Here is a 26,634-nt window from a genome sequence, read left to right as displayed (position 1 = left end):
CAGACGGAGCGGCCGCGGCGGCGCCATTTTGCGGCGGTGCGGGAGGCGCGGGCGGGAGGTGGTTGTGGTGGTAGTGCCCGTAATAGCGGCAATAGCGGTAACGGTGGCGGTAACAGCGGCCGTGGGTGTTGTTGCTAATCGGGACTAGCGTCCCCCTTTCGCCCCAGCCCCTTGGCCAGGACTCTGCCGACATGAGCGACGTGGAGGAGAACAACTTCGAGGGGAGGGTGAGTGGCCTCCCCTGCGCGGGCCGTGTCGCGGGGGGGATCGGCCCTGGGGGCGGTGGGTGGCGGCACTCGGCGTCCTCGGGCCTAGCGGGGGTAGGGGCAGCGCAGCTTGGCTCTAAAATGGCTCCTTCGGGCGCCCGAGGCTTGCCTGGGCCGTGGGTGACGACCCGCGTCCCTCTCCGCTGCCCGCGTCTCTCCGCACACGGTCCCTGCTCCCACCGCCCCGGCGGGCTGAGGGCGCCGGCTCCCGGTGCTGCGGGCCGGCCCCTGCCTGGCCAGCGCAGGCTGATCCTGTGCAGACAGCGCTGTTGGAGCCCCGGGGTTCCTCCCCGCTGCTCTGCTCCCTTCCCGCGGTCCGGAGCCGCCCGCTTGCCGCCGGGCCCGGGGGTCGCTGTCCTGCCCGTTCCCGCTCCCCCGGCCGGGCCGCCGGGGCCTCCTCCCGCCCGAAAGAGGAGGGAGCCGCGCGTCCTTTTGTGCGAGGGGAGCGGTGTCTCCTGGCTGGGAGCTGCCTCGGGCCGGGCCCCCTCCGCCACTGGGGAGCTTCGGCCGTCGTTATTAAACCATTCAAAGTCATCGATCGTGCAGCTGAAGGCTTCTAGCGTGCTGCTGTGGCTTTGTAACCTCGTTAGGCCTGTGTCTTCCCTCTGATGGCTGCGGGTTTTCACATACACGTGTGACAGGTCCCTTCCATTTTTATTGTTTTTATGGTTTTGGTTTTGGGTTTTTTTTTTTTAGTGATGATCAAGGCAAGCAGGAATTAGAAGCTGCTTGAAACAGCAACAAAATGTGTGCTCCTCCATCACAATTTACTTTTTTTTTTTAATTTTGCAGAGGTTTTCTTTTTGTTTGTTCTTTTAAGAGAGTTTTTAGAAGAACACCTGAGCATCCTCTTGGTGACTGATGATCCAGTGACAGCAGCCTTGCAGTTACATATATAGCTACTGTCTGGGGAAACGAGCAATAAAATCTTGGAAGAACGGCATTACCTTCCACAAATTATTTTTGCATTACTATTGTTGCCATTTTTGTGGTGATTAAAAAACAATCTATAGACTGCAAGTTCTTTACCTAGCTATGCAATAACTGCTGCTGCTTCTTCGCGTGAGGTAAACAAAACCTTGCCTTGTGTTGATTGCTTGGACAAAAGGTGGCTGGGTAGCTAAGCAGCATTGGGGTAAATAAACAGATCTTTGAAGGGGAAACAGCTAAGTTTCAGAAACTTGAGCAGTGAGCGTGCTTGGTTGTTTTTTTCTCTTTTTTAAGATGACTGTAATCTCCCGTTTTACAGTCAAGATTTGTATCTTTAAGGATTATTTTCTTGTGTGCATTCTCAGTTTGGGTTATTGTTAGGAAAGAAATTGAGTCAGGTTAGTTGTCAGAACATCGGTATTGGGCTCTTTCATGGGTCTGTTGTTTTTGTTACAAAGCTGCTGTAACTCTGTACTTTCAGCATTTCTGCACACCACCTCCTCCCAGATGTAGAAGTAAAATGTTTTGAGAGAATATGAAGCCTGAAAAGTCCTGCAGTAGCAGTTTCTGTGACTTCTGCTTATCAGTTGTTCTTTGTTTTTGTGATGGAAAATTTACCTGTTGGAAAGAGCTGCTGACTATGTTGAGTCTTCATTTGGAAAACTTCTTTTGTTTTTGCTCCCTACACTGAAAATTCTCAATCAATAAGGCATACCTGAGCATAATGGCAGGTACTTGGTTGATTTCTAGTTGGGGGGTTTGTGGTTCTACTGAAGAACATTTGTAAGCCTTTCTGGTTTTTTTTTCTTCAGTATTACTGCTTTGTTGTGATGGTACTAATATTCTTGAAATAAGGAATTCTATTTCAGAGTAATGCTTTATTTTTCATTTCCATTGGAAGTGCTCACGGGCATAAAATTAAACAGACAGAACTTTGAGGCTGTAGTGTTTAGTCTGCTATTCCCAGTTAGACAGGACTGTGTCAGACACTGAATGTCCTGGTGCTTCAGTTTGCTACATCCAGGCACTGGGCCCTGAGAGGAAAGCAGAAGTTTTCATTGAGAGAGAGAGCTGCAGAAACTGCAAGAAAGTTCGTAAAGAATTTGTTTTCATGGAATTTGGCACGAATAAGAATTCTGAGTACCCTTTCAGTTCTTCCACCCCCTGTCAGTTTAAGTGCTAATTAGTGTGATGTGTTTTTAAAAACTGAATGCCGAGAGAGGAAGGGTGGTTTAAGTTTAGTTTAAGGTCTTTTATGTTTCATCTGTGTAAATGCATGTTGTCCCAAAAGCACTTCAGTGAAAGTTGAGTATCAGCAGAATTGTTTTAAATGCTAATTTTATCGACAGTAAGATACTGTATGTGCTTTGCCTCTAATTTATGATTTTAAAATCGTATTAACTTATCTGAATAGGTTATTAATAATTATGGAAATAACTTTCAATGAAATTGCTTAGTTTGCACTCTTTAAAACTTCCATTTCTAAATTATTGTGTGTGAGATCATTGTAGAGCTTTTCCTTCTTGAACTCACTCCTTTATTGACTTTTTTTTTTTAAAGCACATGTATATCAAATATGCTCAGACTAATCAACATCTGCTCTGGTTTTGTGTCATTTTGTTTCAACTTGTTTCAAGCAAGTTCAACTTTGTTTCAAGCAAGTTCTTTATTAAGACTGTGGCTGGTTGAACAGAAGAAAGCCCCCTTCTCAAGCAAGGTGATTTAATAGGAAGAAATTTACAGAGGAATTAAAAATACAATGGATGTGCTAGAGCTAAGTTTATGGACATTAAGAATAATAAACTATTTTAAATTGTGTTTCTTATCCAGTGACTTAGCTTTGGAAACATCAAAGTATTTTATCACCATTGAATGTTTTTTGTGAGCAGATTAGACAAATGAGGGTTTTTTATCTTTTATTTCTGTCAGATGGCAGGCAACTCTTACTTCCTTTCATATTTTTTGTTATTTTTTTATTAGGCTATTGTTTATGTGGTGTTCAATCCGTGATGCAACTGTAGATTGTTGGAGAGTTTTTCAGGAATGACTTAAAGAAAAGGCCATGAGACATACAATTGAGAGAAAAGTATAAGGGAAAAGTAAAGCAGTTTCTAACAGTTCTCAGCCTTCTGATTTGTATAAACAATTAGACTCTCTCAGGCATCATTCTATAAACAATGGAGTTCTCAGATTGTCTTCCCATAACAAGCAGAACACCGTCTCTGGGAAGGCCTGCCATCCTGAGAACAGATGTAGAAGTTTTGGGAACACTGGTTTCTGTTTTGGTTTCTGGTTTCTGTTTTGGTTTCTGTTTTTAATAAACAATTGTAGGTATTCTAAAACAAGAGGGGTGGTTAGAAGTTTCTCTGTTAGCCTATCATGAAATTGGATTACAGAATATTCATGGCGTTCGTTAGCACTGTTATTTAAGGTGTTGGATTGATCAATAAAGTCGGAGTTCGATGCATTAAAGGATGGTCGTTCTCCCCTTCATCTCCAACAGTAGATGTTTCCCAGAGCAATGAACAGAAGGGAGTCTGAACAAACCTGCACTTCAGTAGCTCCACTTGAAACTTTGATCAGTTTTTTCTGTTGAGCTTCTGGTAACATTTAATTTCTGTAATCTTAACCGTTTAGTAGTTTTCTCCAGTATTAATGTGTTGTTTGTCGAAATAGGCAAAACCTTTTATCAGAACAAAGGTAAAATTCCATTTTACAACTCTGTATTGATTGGCTTCATTCTAATGGTCCTGCTGTGTGCAGGGTCTTACAGTGGAATAAATGGTGTAATGTAATAAACCCCTTCAAGAAATGCAGGAGTTTGCACGTGGCCCATCCTGTGGAGGATGCAAATTTCATAGGTACACGAGTGGCTTTTGGGTTAGTTTAGCTGGGAGAGTGCCTTATGTTTGCTTTGTGAAGTTTGGATGCAAAATACCTAGATACCTATGGAATTACCGATCTGATCAACTTTGAGATTATTTCTTTGGCAAAAAACCCCAAGGGCTTGCTTAGCTATTGCATTACACCTCTCCTGCAGTGGCAGCCTGCTGCCTCTGTGGAAAGGAAGGAATGTTGCTTCCCACACCTTTTCAAACTCGAGCACAATGGACTGCTGGTGCTCAGGGGTTCTGCATTCCCTTAGAGAGTGCTGTGATCACCTGCAGGGGCTAATGACAGTGTGTGTGAGGCTTTTCTTCTGCAAGTCTGATTTTTCATTTTTATTGTTTTAACCAAGCTTCATAAATTTTGCCTTGTTCTGGACCGTGCCAGCTGGGAAAACCACTCCTTTTGAACACGTTCTTTTTGCTGTCTTCCGTGTCTGGTAGAGGAATGACTACAGAACCCTCCCTGAAGAGGTGATTTTCAAGCCTCAGTGAGAAGATGAGCTTGTAATTTCAAAAAGTTTATTGCTGAAGCCTTTTCTTTCTTTTCATAAGTGGGACCATTGAGAAATAGAGTTTGCTTATGTTAGTAACTTAAAATATCCATGTCTTCTAGTCTTCTAGGTAACAACTTAAAAGATTTTTTTTTTATACAGAAGCTTATTATGTGTACTATTGTCATAGTCATAGAAGATTAGCTAATTAAGGGATCCTTTTTTTTTTTTTAGTATAGTGACAGATCACAGTATGAAACAAAAAGGATTTAACTTCTCTTTTGAGTTTCAAAGAAGGTTGGTAGATTCCTGCCAAAATATAATCTTGTCCTCATAAATGGGATGTCACTAGCTTAACAGTTTTATCCGGTGAATGTGGGCTGCTGCTAAATTCATGTTTCTTTTTTGACTGCTTATATTTTTCTGTCCCCTTTTAATAGAGTTTGACTTCATTTATTTTTTTACTTTGGGTAGGAGTTTTTAACAAGATTTTTGGAAATGGTATTGCTCAACCACTTGTCCTATCCTTTTCTTTTCACTCCAGGTCAATTGAATTTCACCTGAAATTTCTGTGGGATTTAATATTTTGGGGGCTTTTTCCCATGCTTAGCTATAGAAAGCTTAGTTTAAACTTATGTCATTATTTTTAGTTAGCATCTCACTCTAAATTTTGATAGCCTTTCATCATACTCTGAAATTGTAAGGTGAGAGTTAGAGTAAGGCATGACAAGTTCAGGACAGAAGAGTAGTGTGAAAGAACATGAGATTGTTTTGTTTGGTTGGTTTGATAAAGGGGTTGGTTGGTCACTTGTTTGTTTTGTTTGTTGTGGGTCCCCCCCATGTTCTTTATCATATCTTCTTTTGATGGGTGGTAAATGGAAAGAATACCTCTTGAAGACTTCTGCAATTCTCCTCTGCATAAAAGTGTTTAAATGCTTTTAAAGCAGTAAGGACATTGGAAAGTAGGATTTCTTTTGAAAGACACAAGGAATTTAAGTGGTAGATAGAACTTTTTGATCAGTTAAGCATTTTTATCAGTAAGGATGAAATAGGTGGACTGACTGATGCCTGGCTCAGATGGATCATCTAAAGTTGTTGGTAGTTGCTCAGTGTTGGGGTTTATGTGATCATGGAGTAGTGGGGGTGGAGGAGACATCCTTTCTATGTCACTTTGGTTTGTTACTTCCTGGGAATGAAGGAAGGTAACAAGGATTAAAAGTACTCCTCAGTACTCTCTTAAAATGCTTCTAGCTGTGCATTTTATCCAGAGAATCAGTAAATGAATCTGCAATTTTTGGGGGTTTTTTTGCGTTTGTCTACAGTTTTGGCTCCAAGTTCCAATTCTTGGTGAATCATTAGTCCCATTTCCTGGTGTCTATTTGAGGAAACCACTACATCTTACTCTGAAGAAGCACACTCTTACAACTGAGTTCAGTTTTTTGTAATTACTTTTGGCAGGGGGGAGGGTGTTTGGGGTTTTTTGTGTGGGTGGGTTTTTTGGTGTTTTGGGGAGAGGTGTTTCCTGGAAAAGTGTTAGTGGCAGATGCAGGGTTTATTTTGAAAGGGAAGTCTGATCTGAAGAATATTATGAAGTTCTGTTTCTTTTCCTGCAGACTCTAGTGGCAGCAAATTTAGATAATTCACTATCCCCATGTCAAACTATCTGCCTACAAGTTTGCAAGGGTGAAAGTAGTGACTGGACAGCTGCAAAATGAAGCCCAAGGCATTAAGATAGGTACTGTCTGTAGGAAGCTGGTGGGATGAGGAGCTGAGTTTACACTGAGTCTCATCTGTGGCCCTTGAATGACTAAAGATCTCTAGGACAGAAAGATAAGAAAGTGGTGCTGATGATCCAAAGTGCAACTTCAGTCTTTTCTCTCCTACACAATATTTAGTTTCTGTGGTAATAACAGAGCTAAGATGAGAATGCATGGGTTGCTTTAAGGCTGGTACAAAACTGAGGTGTTTCAGTGCATTGGGGTAATAGAGTTGTCTGCTTTCTTATGTTAAAGATGACATACTAAGAGTGAGTACTTTTGTCATCCGTATTGCAGAATAGATATAAGTGGTTCATGAAGAACAATTGGGTTGGTCTGTGGTGTAGACTAATATACAGCTTGCTAATTGTTTAATTATAGTGGTAAGTAGAGAAGAAAAACTCTTTAAAATCTCTTTGTGATTCCTTGAAGCTCTGAATCCCTTAATCCCTCCCTGTAGTTTTGCTGATATAAATATTACTAGGCACTTTGTCAGCATCACCTTAAGTCCTTAAACTTTTGCAAGTTATTGTGATTCTCTTAGCCTCCTTTAGAAGCATTGTAGGAGTTGTAACTGGGTGAACTATGTTGCATTAGAAGATGAGATGTAATTGCTTCCCAGTGACAGTGTGCAACTGCTCTCAGGTAATCTCTCTTCAGCTGCAGTTTTTATCCACAGTTACTTGGTTGAGGAAGTTCAGAATCTCTGAGAATTTACATGGTCCCCTCTGTCACTGCAGTTTTCAAGTTGTGTATTTGTGAATATAACCCATAAGGGACTTAAACAGATAATTTCATATAGGTTAATTTGGAAGTATGTAATATTTGCTTTTGTCAACTTTATATAGATTTGGTGTCATAGCTGATATTATTAAAGACTCTGTGGGTGGTGTTTTGAGATGCTTCAGTTGAATAGCTAAGAACACTAAGCTGACTTGAGCAATTGTGTCCATGGTACTTTTGGCGCCTCCCAACACTTGTAGATTGTGCAGGCTCTGGGGATGGGGTGGGGGTTGTATTTTTGTTCAAGTTTCCAGAGTTCTCGTTCAAGAATTGATCTTTCAGATGTAAAAAGTATGGACAATGCAGTATCCTTACGAAGGAGTGTCTGAGGAGGGTGAATTCTTTGTCTTTTATATTCAAGGATGTTTTTTAAAATCTGATGTAACTTTGAATGTGTTTCTTTATTACTGATCATTTTTTACTAGGGAGAGAAATACAAATAGTTCCCAGAGAAATTGGCAGTTGTTGCAAGTGATGAGTTATAAAGAGAAGAATTTAAGAGGCTGTCAGACGTTGAAGAGTACAAAGAGGCGAGGTGATAAAAAATAATGTTAGTGGTTATAAGAGAAATTTTTGTTTGTTGCAAACAGTGAATTCCAAATGTCAAGCTACCGAATTTGGTAATATTTAAAGGCATGTACATAATTTATTTCAGTGAAGTCCTGTAGTTAGCTCAGTACACAGCTATCCTCATAAGGGTTGTATGGGCCGCTGTTCACAGCCAAGCTTTGAATTTGGCCTTCATTATTAAAGTTTGGCAATGCCTGTCATCCTAGTAGGCGACCTTCTCCATGAGTCCTTTGTCCTTTTTATTGAGGTAAAGGGGAATGGTAGTGTGGCTGCAATAGTTGTTAGTAAGGAGCTTCTCAGGTTCTGTTTCTGATAAATTTACTGTCTGGAAATATGAAGAGAACATCTTTGAAAAAGAACCCCAGCCCAAGGTAGTGAACAATTTTAACTGCAAAAGAAACTGCAAATGTAGACATAGGTAGAGTAAGAAAGAGAAAAAATTGTGAAGACAGTCAGACGGAGAAATCGTGCAAATAAACCTGAAATGTGACACCTGTGGGAGGGGAACTTGGTATGCATTTTTCATTAAGTGTTTTGTGAAGTTACAAATGTATATAGCATACTGTTCTGTAGGGGTTTCTATAGCTAAGCTCCCTAGAAATGCTGTACACTATAAAATGTGAGGAAATCCTAACCTGCTCTTTGTTTGCTTGTTTTCCTAGTTTTTCTCTTGTGTGCCTTACCATGCAAGAAAAAAACCCCTCCTGTTTTTACTTCTATTGGATTGCTTTAACTATATGGTTCTACATCTTAGTTTATATGGATTATATAAGGAAAACAGGATAACAATGAGGAAGAAAAAGTAGGAAGAATAATAATTTATGTTGCTTATACCTATATGCATGTGTTTTGTGAGTAAGTATGTGCATAGATAGGTTTTGATTGGAAATCTTTGGCCATTCTGTTGAATTGAATGTCTTAGTAATTTGTAGGAGTAAAATTTGGGATATTTAATACTGAGAAGCACATAGTTATTATTTTAGGGGGGGGAATCACTGATATCAACACTTCAATATATTTGTGCTAATTAGTTTTTAGTGTATCTATGTATCTTACAAAAAAATCTCAGAGGGGAGGAGGGTAGCTTTGCAAATGCAGTAAAACACTGAGAACTCAGTAAGCTTATTGTTAGAACATAGACACTTATACAGTTTTAAAGATAATTTTTTTAAAAAGTTGTTTTATAAAATAGTTTCTTGCACTTTACCTGCTGGCTTTTCAATTTGGTAGATAACATCTGAACTCCAGCAGAGTTTTATAATCCCCACGTGCTTAAATATACTAAATGTTCTTTTTCCATTAAGGTTAATGTTCGTGAAGAAATTGAAGAGTTTTTTCCAAGAATGTGGAAGATAAATCAAGATAAAAGAAGGCTAATGAAAAGTATTAAAGATCAGAAAATTAAAATTGAATGGGGGAAAAAATTGAACAGAAGATTGGTCAGATAGAAGCACTTGAATATTTTTTTAAGGCTATAATGAATTGTTTGAATTGGGGAAGAATACACGAAGTATGAAAAATGAAAAACTCAATGAAGAATGAAGAAAAGTAGAAAGCAAGAGTGAAGTAGAATTAAAAGAATCTGGAAGAATGAATGGGTCCTAGGTTAAGTAAATGTATGGTTTATGTTCCAGTGTCTGTATGATCAAGTTGTAGATGAATTTGCATGATTACTTAGTTAATAGAGAATTGGTGATCTGGTTCAAGCAGGGACCTATTTGAGGCGAGCATACAATATTAACAGTGGGTTAGCAAAACGAAATTTGTTTTGGAGGGTATTGCCTAACCATTTGTTTTTCAGGAGCAATCAATATAATAGAATTACTGTACTTTAAATGTTAGGAGTTAGGCATTTACACAACCAATACCATTTTTAATACTGTCTTTTTTGTTAGGAGTCTCGCTCCCAGTCAAAATCTCCAGCTGGGAGTCCTGCTCGTGTAAAATCAGAGAGCAGGTCAGGATCTCGCAGTCCATCGAGGGCTTCCAAACACTCTGAGTCGCACTCTAGGTCAAGATCAAAATCAAGGTAAGTTCAGAAAGTTATTCATGTCAGCTCAGTGTTACTGCTGTTATTTTGGTAGGTTGGTGAAGTTTCTTTTCCCCTGTTTTAATAATTACAAACTTTTTGGGATATATTAACAGGGATATGTTAATTTGCCTGTTTGTGCTCATACAGGTGGACAAAGTTGGGAAATTATTTCATGGATACAAATAGAGAAAATACTATAATTAAAAAATCACAGCTGAAATATGTAGGTTTCTCTCTTCCAGAAGATAGAAAATGGATTGCATTTCAATTTTGTGAAGCTGCTTCCTTCTCCTGAAATTGTTTATGAGGAAATTCTTGTGTGGACCTTTCCTTTAGGGGGGAGGTAAAAAAAGTCAAGTGAGACCTGGTGCAAAGGCATCAGGGTTACATAAAAAGAGTAAGCTGTCTAACTGTTGGAAATACTGGAAAACAGTGTTTGTGAATGTTCTGGACATTCTTTCATTGGAGGCTTTAAAAATATAATCAAAAACTATGTCTTAAATTGGGTGTGGTCCTAATTTATGAGAGTTTTAATATTTAAATTCATTTTTCAATGTTGCACATGTCTTCTCTGTCCTTCTCTACCCCAAGTATGGATGTGTGGAGGTAAAGCTTTAGAACTTTCAGGTCTGATGGAGCTTGCATGGGTCAGAAGAGAAATGTCTTAGGCTTTTTTCTCTAAATATGCCATAAATGTTACCTGGTTTATGTTACCTATCTTCTCTATTCCCTTTTAGCAACATATTGATGAAAATGGGGAAAGCTACTGAATCTTTCTTTAACCAACCACAAGAGAAAACAGAAAACAGCATTTGTAGCACTAGAGGGGAAAGAGAAATAGTCTTAACGTTGTCTCTCCTTCCCAGTTCTTGGGAGAGATCAGTAATACATCTTCTCTATCTATACACTTTACACCAGAGCAACTGAAAGAGTTGCTGTGCTCTGAATTGCCCAAGTTCAACTCATCTGACAGTTTCTTGCAGTGTTTAGCCAGGTGATTACCTACCTGTTTTAAACAACTATTATCAACAAGGCATTTGCAAGGAAGTGTTTGAGGATTAGAGCAGATGTTTGGGGTTTGCTTTTTTTTTGGTCTGGAGTAATTTTCATGCCTAGACAAACTTTACTTGTAGATATTGCAGCACTGTAGTCCTGCCAGATATTTCAATTTTTCAGTCAAAACAGTACTTTACAGTGTGGCATATCTAGTTTCTGTGCCACTGTGCAGTTGTTACAGCCAAGCTGATGTAAGTTTAACCTCTGAAATTGCTGAAAGCTGTTGTGAATATAATCCTCAGTGTATGTCAGAACTACTCTCAAAGAGTTAAAAATGCTGCTACCGAGCAGGTTATTAGAGATCCATGCAATCTTTAGGTATGCAAGGTAGAAAAAGCTTAATGGGTTTAATATTGTAGACGCCGTCTAAGAAAAGATTTCTCTAGAAAATGTACTGTTTAGAGTTCAATGAATGATGGCCATACACATTTGCCCTGACTGAAGGCTCTCTGTTTGTCGAAGATCCAGGTCCAGAAGGCATTCGCACAGACGTTACACTCGTTCCAGATCCCATTCGCATTCCCACAGGCGGCGCTCTCGAAGCAGATCGTACACACCCGAGTACCGGCGGCGCAGGAGCCGCAGTCACTCGCCAATGTCCAACAGGAGAAGGCACACTGGCAGCAGAGTATGTCATGTTCAGAAAGGCTGAGTATCGACAAAACAATTGCTGCTTGTATCAGGGTAGCCCAGGTTATCTGCAGGCTGAGTTTGACCTGCTGGTTTGTCACTGGAGGATACAGGGATTGGATGGGAGTGGGGGTTGTGTGTGGAGCAATCTCTGTCCTTACAGTTGAGCGCTTACTTCTTGGGCCTGCAACTAAGTGGCAGGGAAGTTGTGGAATTTAATTGAAAAACATTCTATTGCAAGTCAGTATGTGCAGGTATGGTGACATTTGGCTTCAGTCAGCTCTAGAAGTTAAGCTGTTCTGATTTTTTTTGTTGTTGTTAAAAAAGTATATAACCTTTACAAAAATGAGACCACATCTGTGTGTGCTGGCAACCTGAAAGTATTGATAAGATTGACATAGGGATCCATAGAAGGAAATTCTCAAGTGTTTATTTGCTTATAGAGCGTATGTTGGAGATTGCTTGTGATTTTAGGCTTCTGATTGTTTCATTTGATTTACCTTGAAGTAAAGCCTTGTGTTATTAGGTAATAAGTAAATCTTTATAGTAGACTAGAAAAATTTACATTTGTGGAAAGGAGGTGCAGTAAGTCTTTCAAAATATAGATGAGAAGTGTCTCTGTATGAGCAGGAGGAAGTATAGCTACACCAACCAAAATCTAAAATACTAATCCTGTCCTTCCGAGATTTCTCCTTGTGTCCTTCTTTGTAACAGCAGAGTGGTTGGGGTTGAGAATTGGAAAGCAATTTTGCCACTTCTTTTGTTGTAGAGAGAGCTTGAATACTGGGTTGATGGGAGGCAGTACAAAAACCTAATACAGAAGTTGCCCTTTAGTCCTCCACAATCAGTTTAGGCCCTCCAGTGGTGATGTAGTTGTCACTTGGCACTTAGGGTCTGCAGACTGATCTCAGTAGTCTCTTGCCTTGGAAGAATTCATGGGGTTTAAGTGTAAGAGGGATGTTAAAAACATGCAACAGGTATGGATGTGGGGAGGATTTACCTGAACAATTATTTAAATGACAGATTTCACTATACTTACAGGATTTTAGTAATGAAATTAGTATAGTTGCCAGTGCCATTGAAATATGGAGTAAAAAATACAAATCTTGATGTGTATAGTTCAAACTTTTGAGTTACAAACTGCCAGGTCTTGTGCTCTTTAGCTATAGTGTGGAGTTGCAGAATATTCATGTCTTAAAACAGAAGTTTGAACTTTGACAAATGGAAAGAAAGGAATTTCAAATATATGAATAGTGCAGGCATCTTATTTTCACAATAGGTTCCTGAGCAAATGTGGTGAAAAAAATATGACAGAAGATCTGAACCTTTTCAGTCTTTGAATCAGGCTGAAAAGCAGGCACTGAGGCATAAATTATAATTCATAGATGACTTACTGAAACTGAAATACAACTTTCAGTTGTGTCAGCTTCCAGTTGTTATTTTGGCAGAAACAATAAATCTCTGTGCTTGTTGCTGGTGTTTTAAATTGCTGCATCTGGTAGTACAGGTGCCAGACCCTTAACTGGAAAACATGAAAAACGTTTTGACCAAAATAATCTTACAGAGGATTTGGCATTAGATACAAATTCTCTGGCATGTAAAGAAATTTTGAACCTAAAAGACAACTTGTACCTTGTACTATTACATATTTGACTTTGTCTAGATGAAGTGAATTTTTTTAAGTATCCCACATCATGATAAAGAGTGAAGTTTTGTGCTAAAGAAATATGCATGCTGTTGGATTACAGTTTCACAGAACTGGCCTTCAACACTTGTTGCTCTCTAGATGAAAGAATCAGGTGCCTTTCATCCAGTTTACAAGTGGAAAGATTAACTTACAAGTGTAAATATTGACTTTCAGTGTATTGGCTAGGAAGTGGTGAGGTGGAGGAAGTTTCAGTAGGAGCTAGATTATAGTTCAGTTGCCTGTGCTTAGGAAGGAGCTCAAGTGCTCCTATGTAGTGTGGGCAGCTGGAGGCACTGTGCACTCATAGTGATGACCATGCAAGAGGGCTGAAGGTGGCAGTTCAGGCTGGCTGACCTGTCTGCAGCACAGATTTGTGTGTGGTGTCTGCCCCTTGGTCGTTTAAATATGAAATACTAGTAACATGGGTTCCTCTTGTTCTGTAGCTTTTCTGTATATCAGAATGATAATTTTTATCAACTGTTTTTTACCAACATGAGAAACTTGTCTTGGTCTTTTTTCTAAAATTAAAACCATGAAAGTAGTTGCTTTTGGAAACAATCTTACAATTAGAATGATAACTGTCAATGTGTTAAACTGTGTATTACCTGTTTAGTTTTCTTCAGATTAAATTTTTTATAATTGATAATTTTTGATATAAGAATATTCAAATTTTAATTTTTTAGAAACGAAAACTAATTGTTTATTGGAGATCCATGCAATCTTTAGGTAGGCAAGGTAGAAAAAGCTTAATGGGTTTAATAAAACTAATTGAGTTGAACATTTGTTTTACCAGGCTAATCCAGATCCTAATACCTGTCTTGGAGTGTTTGGTCTCAGTTTGTACACTACTGAGAGAGATTTACGTGAAGTCTTCTCCCGTTACGGACCTCTCACTGGTGTCAATGTGGTTTATGATCAGCGGACTGGACGGTCAAGAGGATTTGCTTTCGTTTATTTTGAGAGAATTGATGACTCTAAAGAGGTAAATGCATGCTTTGCTACTTTTTTCAGGCGTGCTCTTTATGCATTATCTTCGTTAACTGTCTGTAAAAAAAACAACAAGTTTTTGAGTGTGTATTCACTAGCAGATTCTCACGCTGAGATTAATTTTAAATCCTTTGTTCAAGCAATGTGGCAGTTCTAAACAAATGAAGCATTTGAGTTCAGGTGCATGGGCAGATATTGAGCATAAGCTTATGCTCAATATCTTAAATATCATAGTAAATCACCAATGAGCTCTGGACTTTGATTTTAGTCTGTTACTTCAAAATGCAAATAAATCTTTAAGGCTTCTATATCTGAAGTATTTTTGAGACATTTTGGAAGTTAAAGTTTTAAGTTGTTTTCTGAATGAAAATTCTGGTGATTCTTTGTGTATTTTCTCCTTTTAGGCATGTCATTGTACATTTGAAAAACAGTGGGGTTTGTCTTGATTTGTGCCTTGGCCAGTTGCTTTCCTGGTTGTTTAACAGATAGCTGTTAATAGCTAGACTGAGTTGTTAGTATAATGGATCTGTAAGGAGAGAATCAAAGAATATGAACAGCAGCCTGTGTTATGATCCACCACAATTTACATTAAGCAATAGTTTTTTTGTCCCTATAATGATACCGTGAACTTTACCATTCATGGATAAAGTTGCTGTTAAAAGTAAAGACACCCTCTAAAAACTACTTCAGGTCTGCATTGTGTGCATCTCTTTCTTTGGGACAGACTTCATCTTGTTCATGGATTAATAGGTTTGGGCAGATGTGCTGTTTGATTCTGTGTGCATTTGCCAGGTTTTATTTATAAGGAGGTATTAAATACGACTCCTCTCTTTATAGATCATGTAGTATTGAAGGCAGGGAGAATGACAGCTCTGGAACCTATCAGGAGCTGAAAAATAAGAATGCTGCTGCTACTTGATGATAATTAAATGAAAAAAAACTTGGATTACTTGATTGAACTAAGTTCTTGTGTTTGCCTTCTGGTATGATCCAGAATCAGTTTATGGGAAGAGTAGTCTTGTAGATGTATGTATGTGTGCTTGTTGCAAGTTATAGAGGTAAGTAAAAGGACACAAAGCTTCCTTTAGTGTCCCTTCTGTATTCTCCTGCAGTCTCAGTTGGAGAGGTTGGTCAAGAGATTAATGGGATGGATAGTTGTATATCCATCTGTCTTTAATGGCTGCTCTGTTCTGACTTCTAGACCTGTATTTCTTTGCACCCTGAATTTGTTGGGATTTTGAAAAAGTGACTATTTTGTAAAACATTTTGCATCTGAAATATTTGCAAGTATTCCTTGGCACATCCATGTACCAGTCTTGTCTGCTGGTACAGCTTTTTTTCTTTTTCTTTTTCTTTTTTAAAAAGCTTCATATGTCCTTAGAGGTAGGTTTTTTTCCCTGGTTGCCACGGGCAATGGTCATGCGTGATACTATGCATTTCTTAAAATGTTCCATGTAAATAGCATGAAGTAATTTGTTTAGCATAAAGCTGTTTTGGCAGATGCTATGAAACTGGAATGCAAAGGAAAGCAAAGAGAGTTGTTACTTCCATTCAGAAATACAGAAGTAAAGATTAGGGCCATAAGCAGGAACCCAAATAATTTGGAATGTAATTAAACCCATTTTTCTTTTCTCCAACGGATTGGTGCCTGAAAAGGGGGAAAGGATGCAAAGTCTCCCAATACCTGGAATTTAAATAACTGAAATATTTTGACAAGAAGGACAGAAGCAAAACTTGTTTATTTGACTTGTTTCATGAACCTTGAGGACAGATTTGAAGATGACAATGTGGCAGCTGGTGTAGAAAAAGGGGAGATACATAAATGTAGGTATATACAGACACATAGCTAGATAGCTGTAGGTGTGAAATTTTGCAACAGGCCCTGTAGAAGAACACTGAAAGAAATGTAGCATTCTGTGTTTGGAAGATATGCATACTCAACTTTTCAGACTGAAGGTAATGACACTTGAATTACTTCTGTTCTGAATAACTAACTCCTCTTAAAAATAATAATAATTTTTAAAACTCCAACCAACCAAAAACCATAACCAGAATCCCAAACCTTCAACATCCAAAACATCTAAATAAAGAGATGATATATTGAACTAAATTACAACCCCATATAAAGATAGATGGATTAAATGGGAGTAGAACTCCAGAGAAAAAGTTGGATTTTTCATAGTCTCTACTATTGCCCTTCAGGAAGGCTAGCATAGGGAAGCTTCTCAGCAGACCTGCTCTGAAATACAGGTAATACTAAAATTTTACATCAAATTAATTGTGAGTAGTTATGTTTAAGCTTTCATAACTTAATTACTGTCAGTTGTGCATGGATTCTCGTGCAGCTAAAAATCCCTCAGGATCTTTGTCATCCTACCACTTTTACAAGCTGGATCAGTTATTGAACTAGTTAAAGTGTTGCTGTGTCGTGATTCTGAAACCAAGTTGTGCAGTGGCCATATGGTGGTAAAGACATTTTAAGTTGTCAACTAGATCGATGTATTGGAACTCCAAAGACAATGTAAAATAGCATTTCTTAAAGGTGATACTTCTCAGTGTCCTAAAAATACAGAAGGGGCAGTTTTAAAGTGTATTTTTACTTCAACTGTTTTAAAATTTCAGATCATGACACCATAGCAGCCTTGTTGTTAGCTGTTCATGAGCATCTTGATTATAAAGAGGAACAGAAGCTTAGCTTTTGATAACTACTACACAGAGGAGCTGCCAAAGCATCACAGTAGCTTCAGACATTCCACTACAACAGGACTGAGAGAGAAGTTTTCAAAGCATGTGTCCAGGCCAGGAGATTTCTTGTAGAATATGTTCTATTCTGTTTGAAACCCTGCCAAGGTTAAGATGAAACTTCATGATCAGACAGAAGGTTCCTTTTCCATCAGATGTCTTTTATTGCATAGTGTTTGCAAAAAAACATTCGACTGGATTCTTAGGTTTTGATCCATATTGAAGATGCTGTGGACACTGTCTTCAGTTCAAAGTGTGATAGCAGACAGTAAATGTCAAGGACTGATGGATGTCTAGGAAACAACTGATGAATGTCTAATGATTGTATGGGAGCCTGAGGATTTGCTGTGCCAATGTTCTTGTCAGCTTGTTCAAAGCCTGTTTGAAAAGCTTCTGTCATTATGTGCCTGTTTTTATAATGGGTATATCATGGGTTTAATTTATTGTAAAGTTACTTTATTTCAAGTAGTTGTTGGTTTTTTAAAAATATTTAGTATTTCTTTTTTGCCTTAGGTGGTGCAGTGTCTTGTCTTGGCCACCCTTTTCCAAGTCCTCAGAATGTGCAAGTCCTTTGTGTGCACACCATGCAAAGGGCAATATCTGTAAACATCTGTTCAACACTTGTTGCTCACACTCTCTTATGTAGTCTTCAGTGTTGTAATATTGTTTTGCAATGTTTTCACTAAATTATAGAGGATATTCATCTGCCCATCACATAAGGACTTTCCTTCTGTGTTTAAGAGGATTACTAACTTCTGTGTACTAGGATGAGAAAAAAATTAGGTTGATGGAGGAGGAATTGATTGTGTCAGGGTTTTACTTAACAGTAAGTTGAGAAAATCATGAGTGAAAAGTGCTGGCTGTTCTAGGGACGTGGTTCTTACTACAGTTACCAGGGATGTCATATGCTGCTAAACCAGCTTTTCAGTAGCTCAGACTGTGAAGTGTTAGTTGTTTAAACTGAGGCTACTATGAATGTACTGTCTGTAGGAGGAACTCATCTAAGAAGCATCAGCTACAGCAGCTGTTGGCAATATGGAATTTCTAATGCTAGTTAGATGTTCTTCAAAAAGTTTTGAGCATCTTTTCAGAACCTTTTTCTGAAGTGCTGTTCATTAACAATCAACACAAACCAGTAACATCATTCAGTTGCCAAAAACCAGAATAATAATGGAGTTTATCAGTTCAACTTGAAAAACATCAAATGTGTGGTGCAAGCAGACTAGCTTAGAACCAATGTTATTGAACAAAACTCCCATGGCTTGTTGAAGAAATGGCTTCAGTATTGTTTGTGGTATCAAAAACAACCCTTGATATACCAGAAAAGAGCACTAAAAGGTCTCAGATGTTTGGAATTAGAAGTTACAGACTTCTGGAGACTCTGAAATACCATGAAGTTGCTAATACTTGCAGGAACCTCCAGTTCTTCATTCTGGTTCTCTAAAATCCTGTGTTTCTTGACTGTGAAGCTCTAAAGTATGCTTTAAAAATAATACATTGAATCCATCAATGCTGAAGCTCATCATTGTATATGTTTAAAAGTTGTCATTGAAATCTCAAACTAGAGAATGTAAATTGAATGTTGTTTGAAAGTGAAATGGATACATGAATTGAACTTGGCAGACTGCAGCAAGTGTAACAAGATAAGTTTCTTTGTTAATTCCATCAGATTTTTTTTTCAGAATTTTTTTCAGTTGTTCTCAGTAAATCTAGAAGTGAATGAGTAATCAGTTACTGGAGGGGGGAATTGAATCCATTGTCTTTCATCCCTTGCTGTACCTGTGATGGAGTGGAGATGATGTTTTTTTCAGTGTCATTAAATGCAGTAGACAAGAACTTAGAGTAAAAAACAAAGAAACCCCCAAAACTACAGTGAGGAAAAGAAAAGGCAGTACTTTGTGAGATTATTTTTAAGTTGTGAGAACATATTTTCAAAATAAGTCACAATATAAACTGCTTGTGTTTGGCTATTGAAGCATATTCAGTCTGTATGTTGTTAACTTTGTAGTGACTAAAAGTTATTGAAATAGTTATCTTAATTTTTTTAGTGAATTCTTGGTTAACTAATACCAGCCACCCATGTAAGTTTGCACATTTAATTAAAAGTTGTGTTTCCAAACTTGTTTTACTCTATCTACCTAATTGGTCATACATGTAGAAAACAGTACATACTGCATTAAATATCAAATGACCTTGAAATCTTTCTTAAATTTATTGCTTTCTGACTTTTTTGAGCCACTGGAGATTATACTGTAGTTCAGGAGCTGCCCATTTGGTGAAATTAACACCTTATAGATAATCAGTTTTCTTCTTATGGATAGTCTGCTGAAGGTTTATAACTCCAAAACGTTAAAAATGTGATCCAAGATTGAAGCTATGCCATTCCCAGTCCTAGTTCTGTGTTCTGACTGCAAACATGTAGGTGTGTATTCTAGCCTACAAAAATCAAGTTTTCCATAGAATTTGCAACTAGAATTGTTATTATTATATGTTTATAGCGATGCTGTGTTCTTGCTTACTGTCCTCTTGCAAAAACCATGCACATCTTTTAACAACATTCAGATATTTAGAAAATAATCTAGGTTGTAATAAAAATAGATTGACTGTTTAAAGACTCCTAAGAGGTTGTGTGTCTTAAAATCCAATATTATTTGATTTTTTTCTTTTTAGAGTTTCATTTCATCATCTTAAACAGTATATGAGAATTTATTGAACAGTATTTGAGAATCTGGCGTTTTTAGAGAGAATATGCAATTTTTTCTCTTTGACACTGAAATATTCTTAACACGGCAGTCATGCACACCCAAAACCATCAAGAAAAGGAAAGTGAAATTTGTTTTGAATATGACATGCAGTAAGAAAATTTTGTGAAACCCCAAAACTTTCTTGTAAACTACTTTAACTTTCAATAAAGCACAGAAGTGGCAGTGATTAGGATCACTTGCATATTTTTACAGCCTTCATACAAAAGAAATACTGTTGTATCAGTTACATGAACACAGGTTTTCAGAGAGGGCTTTTTGTCATCTTGCAGCAGTCCTTACCTAATAATGTCAGTGTAAGCACTTCAGAGACCTGAGGTGTGCAGTTAAGAGTGGTGCAGAGAGTCTTCTCTTTAGAAGCAATTTCCAGTTGCTAATTACTGAATATGAGTGATCTATACTATTAATTGTAGATTTTGGCCTTCCTGTTTGGGGATGCAGTCAGAACTATGAGGCTTTATTGTTTTTGTCTATCTATTAAAGATTTTCTCTCTTTTAAATTTTTTAGTTGGCAATTATTGCTGACAACTGTAAAAGGAAAATGTTTTAATATTTGGTAGGACATTAGAAATTATGACTAGGGTGTTGGGAGTTCTGTGCAGTCTGGTAACCATGATCTTTATACACTGAAATGTAACACATTTCCTGGTATTTCTAAAACAAACAGCCAGCTCTCAAAATTAATTCTTCATTTCTCTTGCTGGTATGTTGGTCTTCTCTATACTGCTCCCTCTGTCAAAGAATTCTTCCTCTGGAAGAGGTGTTTGTTGGCTTAACTGAATAAGACAAACACGCCAGATGTTCTGGATTTGAGGTGGCTTCTTGTCAGCTAAGCTTATTATTCTGAAAGTTGTTGACTGGACTTTAAAATGCCATGCTGCAGGAAATTTCTTGCAATTTAACTTACTGCATTTCCAGAAAGATGTGTTTCATCACAAAGGTAATTTTTCAGCCAGATATTTGCAGCCTTCATTGTTAGGCTTGTGCACACATACTTTCCTAGGATGCACGCACAGATTTATTTTCATTTATATCATCCTTGTGGTGAAAAAAAAGGTGTTAAGGCTAGAAGACTAAAGCTGAGGAATGTGTTTTAGTCACAAAATATACCTGAGTGTATATTGAAAGACTTGAAATGCTCTTTGCTGTGCCTTGCAGTTGGCTAAATGTAGTTAGTTTTGTACAGGAACACAAATCACTAGGTGGCGATAGAGTATGGACACAAACAGCATTACTAAAATACTAACTCTCAATAAATACATCAGTGATCATCAGTCACCTCCAGTTTGGACACAGCAGTTAAATCATATGCATATCAGGTTTCTGTATCTCCTTTACAATTTGTATGTAAGTTCAGTGAGGCTCTTGTTAGAGTTGAGATTTTTGAATAAATGCTTCATTATTAAAAAGAAGAAAAAAAGTTCTCTGTTTAGAGCCACCTTCATGTTTTGAGGTTGTGTCTTGTTTTTTGTAGATAAAAAAATAACAAAGTGGTTATGTTCTTTAACTCAAGATTGTAACAGTGTCTCTTCTCCAGACATGAAAAATTAAAATAATATGTATTGGACTAAGTGCTGTGTTTAGTGTTGAGAAATAAGTGGTGTGTATTGGTATTTCAGGGATTCTATAGCAGATAACAAAAGCTATTAAAATTCAAAAAGCAAATTAAAATAAAATCCTTTCAAGTCCATCATTAGCTTTTAAAATTAATTGTTGTGGATTTGTTGGGGTTTGCGTTTTTAGGTTATTTTTGCATGAATGTAAATCTCAGAAGTTCACTGTGCTCCTTTGAATAACTTGCTTTGATGGTTTGAGTTTGTGAAAGGCCATTGTATTGATCCTCAGAGTGGAGGAGCTGGGGCTGGAACACCCAGCGAGTGCGTGCAGGGGCTGCGGGCAGCTCTGAAGGCACGGGCGCCTGAGCGCAGAGCCTTGTGTGTATCACTTAAGCGAGCTGCTATTGTGAGAGGGAGTGGGGAGGAAGGTTGTAATTAGGTATCCATGTAGGCTGAACCCGCCATTTTACTAAGCTCTGCTGAAGTAGGTCCTTGTAAGGGAGATGGCAGGAGGCTGGGAGAGCATGAAATGGCAGCCGACGAGCAGTAATCCGGCCATATGCACCCTACAGGAAGCCACTGTTTTGCACAGCTTTTGAATCCGCCCGTCCCCTCTGGGGCAGAGACGGCGCTGGGAAAGATGCAGCTTTCGGAAAAAAGCTGGTTTGACTTTCAGTTTGCCTTTCAGATGGGTAGAAGATAAAGTCTAGGGAGAGTGGCTGTGTTAGTGGTTAGCCTGTGCTCCCTTAAGCAGGATTGAGAGTCGCATTAGTTCGGCCCCCCAGTGCAGCCCTGTAACACCACCGGCACACAGGCATGGGGACAAGAGATGAGCCAGTCGCCACAGTGGGGCACTAGTAACCAGTCTAAACAAGACCAGTTGCGGGCTTGTTTTTCTGGTGGAAAATAATGTGTTTGTACATAGCCTTCCATAGTTACCAGTAGGTTGCAGATGTCACATCCCTGTTCCTTGTCTCTCCTGCAGGCAATGGAGCATGCAAATGGAATGGAGCTGGATGGCAGGAGGATTCGAGTGGATTATTCAATCACCAAAAGAGCACATACACCCACCCCAGGCATCTACATGGGCAGGCCAACACAGTGAGTTCAGTGGATTTAAACTGAATGCTAGATTCTGGTTGAAGAAATTACTAACATACATTCTTAAATCCTACTGTTGTTTATTGTATCTTGATTTGTAGAAATATTGAAGGACCTGTTAATAAAAAATACTATCCAGCATGATCAACTAATGTATCCTTAGCCTGCTGAAATACTAAGGTGCCCATTTGCCTTTGATTTTGATGGGAATTAGCATCAAATCCCTCGTTTTTCTGGGAGATTTTGAACGTGTTTTTATGTAACTACTTTGTCTGTATATTTTTGTGATACAGTCTTAAGTGTCTGATTTACTACAAGACCACTTTAAAAACACTTTAAATAATTTACATTTATCTATCTAATAATTTAACTCAAGATGAAGACTAGATATATGAAGGGGGTTTTGGTTTTGTTTTTTCTTTTCCCCTAATAGCAGTGGAGGAGGTGGTGGCGGTGGAGCGGGTCGTCGCCGGGACTCATACTATGATAGGGGGTATGACAGAGGATATGACAGATATGAAGAATATGACTACAGATACAGGTACCTTATCTTTATTTCATTTCTGTAACAGTGGATTTGTTGGAAAGTCAGATGACAAAACATACTCAGTTTGTAGCAATATTCTGCATACATGTCTGTTATGTGTTAGAGCCTCATTCCCTTAGGTTTTATGGGACTGAAGTAGTCAGAATCTTCAGTGTTTATGTAATTTGGTTTTTCTGTTGGGCAAGGGGTTAATTTTGCTATGTTGAGGAGGTGTAGAGCATGTATCCCAGGAATCAAGTGGACAGATAAAAAGGGAACTCATTTTTCTATGCTGTATATAGAACCAGGGACAGCTGATACACACTGCTGTTTAAAAAGGGATTATTTGTAGATGGGATTTTTAATGCTTGACATTTCATAACCATCTTGCTGTTTTGAAAGTTATCTTGTTTCAGAGAATGTTGTTCAACAAGAATTGTAGGCATCTGGAAAAGCACTTTATGTGTTTGTAAGGCTAGTGAGAGTTTATTAAATTCTTTGTCTGGGAATATCTTAGAGTTTAAACACATCAAATAGAGAAATATAAAAGCATTTGTTAAAATAACCATAAGCCACAGCCAAATAAAGCAGAAATCATTCATGCAGGCCAAGTCTTTCAGTGCTAAGGAAGTGGTTCTGTTCTGTAGAAGTGATGTGAATAAGGCTCCTTTCATAATGGATGTTGTTTGGTTTCTTTTTTAATTTCCTTTAAAGGAGACGATCACCATCGCCCTATTATAGTCGATACCGATCGCGATCAAGATCCCGTTCCTATAGTCCAAGTAAGTAAATACAAGTGAATAAACAGGATCTGGCTGACATAAACATTGTTATATGAATTGATCAATGGGAATTCTGAATGTGAAAGCAAAAAAAGCTGGGCACAGTGAAGTTGAGAAAATGTGTACAGTTAGTTTATGATTGTGTAATTAGTAATTGTGTCATCTTTTGTTTTTTCCAGGGCGCTACTGAAGATCAGAAGAGTTACAGTTGAGGACTTGATTTTTAAATACAAAGTTCAGATCTTTAGCTTCCCTACTGCTTTCCCTTCCATCTTCCCTTTCTTGTCATCCTTACAGCTCTTTCACAAGTCTTTGGTTCATTTAGAATATACATATTTTCAGTTGAAGTATTCCTATTTTCCACCCCTTCTTATTGTAATACTCTTAAATATTGTAATTGTTGTAGTTTTTGTGTAGTAAAACATCTTGAGCAAAAAAATAGAAAACCCCAAAGTGCTGATACATTTTGGAAGTCATTCCTATTTTATTTCTAAAACAGTTGGACTCCTGACTAATCAGAAGAGAGCATTGATATTTTTAAAGCTTGCATGTCATATGTAGTATACACACTCGGATACTTTAACATAAACCTGTATTTCCAAGTAACTTGTTAATCTTTCTGTTAAAATGTTTACCTATTACTTTGATAAACAAGTAATGACTTTGAGTCTTTTCTGTAATGATAAATTTGCTTAGATAGTCATGAACCAGAGGATTTTTAAATTTTTTTTTTGTCAAGTAGTTGCTTTGAAAGTAGACTATTTGAGCTAGATCAGAGTTTGGTATTTGACTGACTGGGAGAATAGATCCTTGTACACTCAAAATTAAGGCTGTGTGTTTTATAGAAAAAAGTTTCTGGATTGCTACACAGTGGATAACAGTTGAAATTAAAATTGTTAAATTCCTGGGGTCTTTGTGGTACTTCATTGAATATTTCCTCTTAATTGGTGCAAGAGAAAAATATTTATTGAACATAGCAATTAGTTATATAATTTGCTGTTCATGAAAGAAAAAATGGCCAACTTTTTGGTATTGAAATAATGATGGAGCAAGTTTTGTTTCCAGTCCTTTTTGAACTTTTGGAGGTATGGATGGAAAAACCTACAGCTATGTGTAAACCTTTTTTTTCCCCCTCAATAAAAGTTAAGTCCACTGATAATGTGGTTTCTTGTCTTTGATTCTGTCTCTTGTGTCACTTTGGAACGTAGATTAAACAGTACTTGATACTGGGGTGTGGATGATAAAGTCAGCTTTTACCTGTCTTTTCAGGAGCCTTGTCTTCCCTGAGAATCAGTATGTGGTTATTTGGGATGGCTAAGCTGGGTGGGTAGTCCGGCTTTCTCTTGTGCCATCCTTGTCACTTGCTGGAGTTGTGGTGAGATGGTGGAAGAAGAGAAACCCTGTTGACTTTGTTTAGTTTTCTGGCAAGTGGCTGGTTGAATGTTGATACTGCCACTCCAAAAGGAATACAACCACAAAGCCCTTGCAGCAGATTTTCATCCTGATTGTCAGGGAAGGCCACCAAAAGAGTTTATCATGATTCTAAGAGGGTAAGTGTATGAAATGTAATTGCATTTGCTGTTTCTGTGTTGGTGCCAGGAACTATTAACAAGTAGTTAAAAGAAACACCAGCACACATCTTTAAAGCTTGATGGAATATGCCAGAAAAATTGGTGACAAAACAAGTTCTAACTGGTTATTGCTCAATACCTTTGAATCCATGATGTCTTACCATAAATTTCAGTTGTAAATTCTTAGTAAATAGAAAGCAGAGTAGCTGAAACACTGAAGCCAAATCTTTCAACTCTCATGAATTTACCTGTATTAATTGGTGATCCAGACAAATTTGGAAATGTTAAGAAAATTTTTCTCTGTAAACCCAAAGTCCCAATATCTGAAGCTAAAGAACTATTGGTATGTTTAATTTTGGTTTTGTTCTTCCAAACCATGGAAAGCAGTGTGCAGAAACAGCGAGTTAGCCAGTGTGACACCCAGGCACGCGAAGGACTGCAAGGAGGATCCAGGGAGCTTACAGGCCTATTGGTCTGACCTTGGTGCCCAGGATGGTTATGGAGCAGCTATTTTGAATGCCATCACACATACAGGACAACTGAGGGATCAGGCCCTGCCAGCGTGGGTTTAGGAAAGGCAAGTCCTGCCTGACTAACCTGATCTCATCCCATGACCCAGTGACCCACGGAGTGGGAGAGGGCAAGGCTGTTGTCTACCTGGACTGCAGTAAGGCCTTAGATAGATACTGTCTCCCATGGCACTCTCCTGGAAAAGCTGGTAGTCCCATGGTTTGGACTGGTGCACTCTTCACTGACTAAAAAACCAGTCTGGATATCTGGCCCCAGAGGGTGGAGGGGAATGGTGCCACATCCAGCTGTTGGCCAGACTCAGGAGGTTCTCCAGGGCTAGTCCTTTCCTTATCTTCATCAGTGATCTGGATGAGGGGATTGAGTGCACCCTCAGCAAGCTCACAGATGATGGCAAGATCCGTGGGAGCACTGATCTGCAGGAGGGTAGGAGGGTTCTGCAGGGGGATCTGGACAGGCTGAGGTTCAATAAGGGGAAGTGTCAAGTCCTGCAGTTGGGTCACAGCAGCCCCAGACAGTGCTGCAGGCTGGGGGCAGAGTGGCTGGAAAGCTGCCTGGCAGAAAAGGACCTGGGCATGCTGGTCCACAAGCTGGCTGAACATGAGCCAGGAGTGAGCCCAGGTGGCCAAGAGGGCCAGCAGCAGCCTGGCTTGGATCAAGGACGGTGTGGCCAGCAAGATTTACCAGTGATTGTTCTGCTCTGCTCAGCGCTGGAGAGCCACACCTCGAATCTTGTGTCCCGTTTTGGGCTTGTGAGTTCAAGGAAGACATCGAGGTGCTGGAGTGTGTTCAGAGAAGGGCAATGGAGCTGGGGACAGGTCTGGAGCACAAATTTTGTGTGGAGTGTCAGAGGGAGCTGAAGGGATTTAGCCTGGAGAAAAGGAGGCTCAGGGATGACTGCATCACTCTACAAGTGCCTGAATGAGGCTGTAGAGAACTGGGGATTGGTCTCCTGTTCCAGGCTATAAGTGATACATCAGGAGGACCAT

General features: G+C 38.7%; 1 protein-coding gene across 3 annotated transcripts; it reads left to right on the top strand.

The window, feature by feature from the left end:
* On the top strand, positions 1-24,705 carry TRA2A (transformer 2 alpha homolog). 3 transcript variants are annotated; one of them, XM_054273276.1, is made up of 8 exons: positions 1-227; positions 9,581-9,714; positions 11,242-11,401; positions 13,884-14,072; positions 22,123-22,238; positions 22,672-22,779; positions 23,479-23,546; positions 23,726-24,705. In XM_054273276.1, the coding sequence occupies exons 1-8, from the start codon at positions 192-194 to the stop codon at positions 23,734-23,736; spliced, it is 822 nt and encodes a 273-aa protein (XP_054129251.1). In that variant the 5' UTR covers positions 1-191; the 3' UTR covers positions 23,737-24,705. The 3 variants fall into 3 exon arrangements, with proteins under 3 accessions (XP_054129251.1, XP_054129249.1, XP_054129248.1); XM_054273274.1 differs by having other exon boundaries at positions 3-227; positions 11,236-11,401; positions 22,675-22,779; XM_054273273.1 differs by having other exon boundaries at positions 3-227; positions 11,236-11,401.
* Positions 24,706-26,634: the final 1,929 nt, after the last annotated feature.

Source organism: Melozone crissalis, unplaced genomic scaffold (assembly GCF_028551555.1).
Source record: "Melozone crissalis strain CALT ecotype California unplaced genomic scaffold, PUWL_Pcris_2 ptg000016l_1, whole genome shotgun sequence".
NCBI lineage: Eukaryota > Metazoa > Chordata > Aves > Passeriformes > Passerellidae > Melozone > Melozone crissalis.
This window is presented reverse-complemented; position numbering and strand designations above follow the sequence as displayed.

Coding starts and splice junctions, on each gene's coding strand:
- TRA2A (XM_054273273.1), top strand. CDS start 192: ATGAGCGACGTGGAGGAGAACAACTTCGAGGGGAGG. Junction 228..9,580: donor AGAACAACTTCGAGGGGAGG/GTGAGTGGCCTC, acceptor CTTTTTTGTTAG/GAGTCTCGCTCCCAGTCAAA. Junction 22,239..22,671: donor TACATGGGCAGGCCAACACA/GTGAGTTCAGTG, acceptor TTCCCCTAATAG/CAGTGGAGGAGGTGGTGGCG.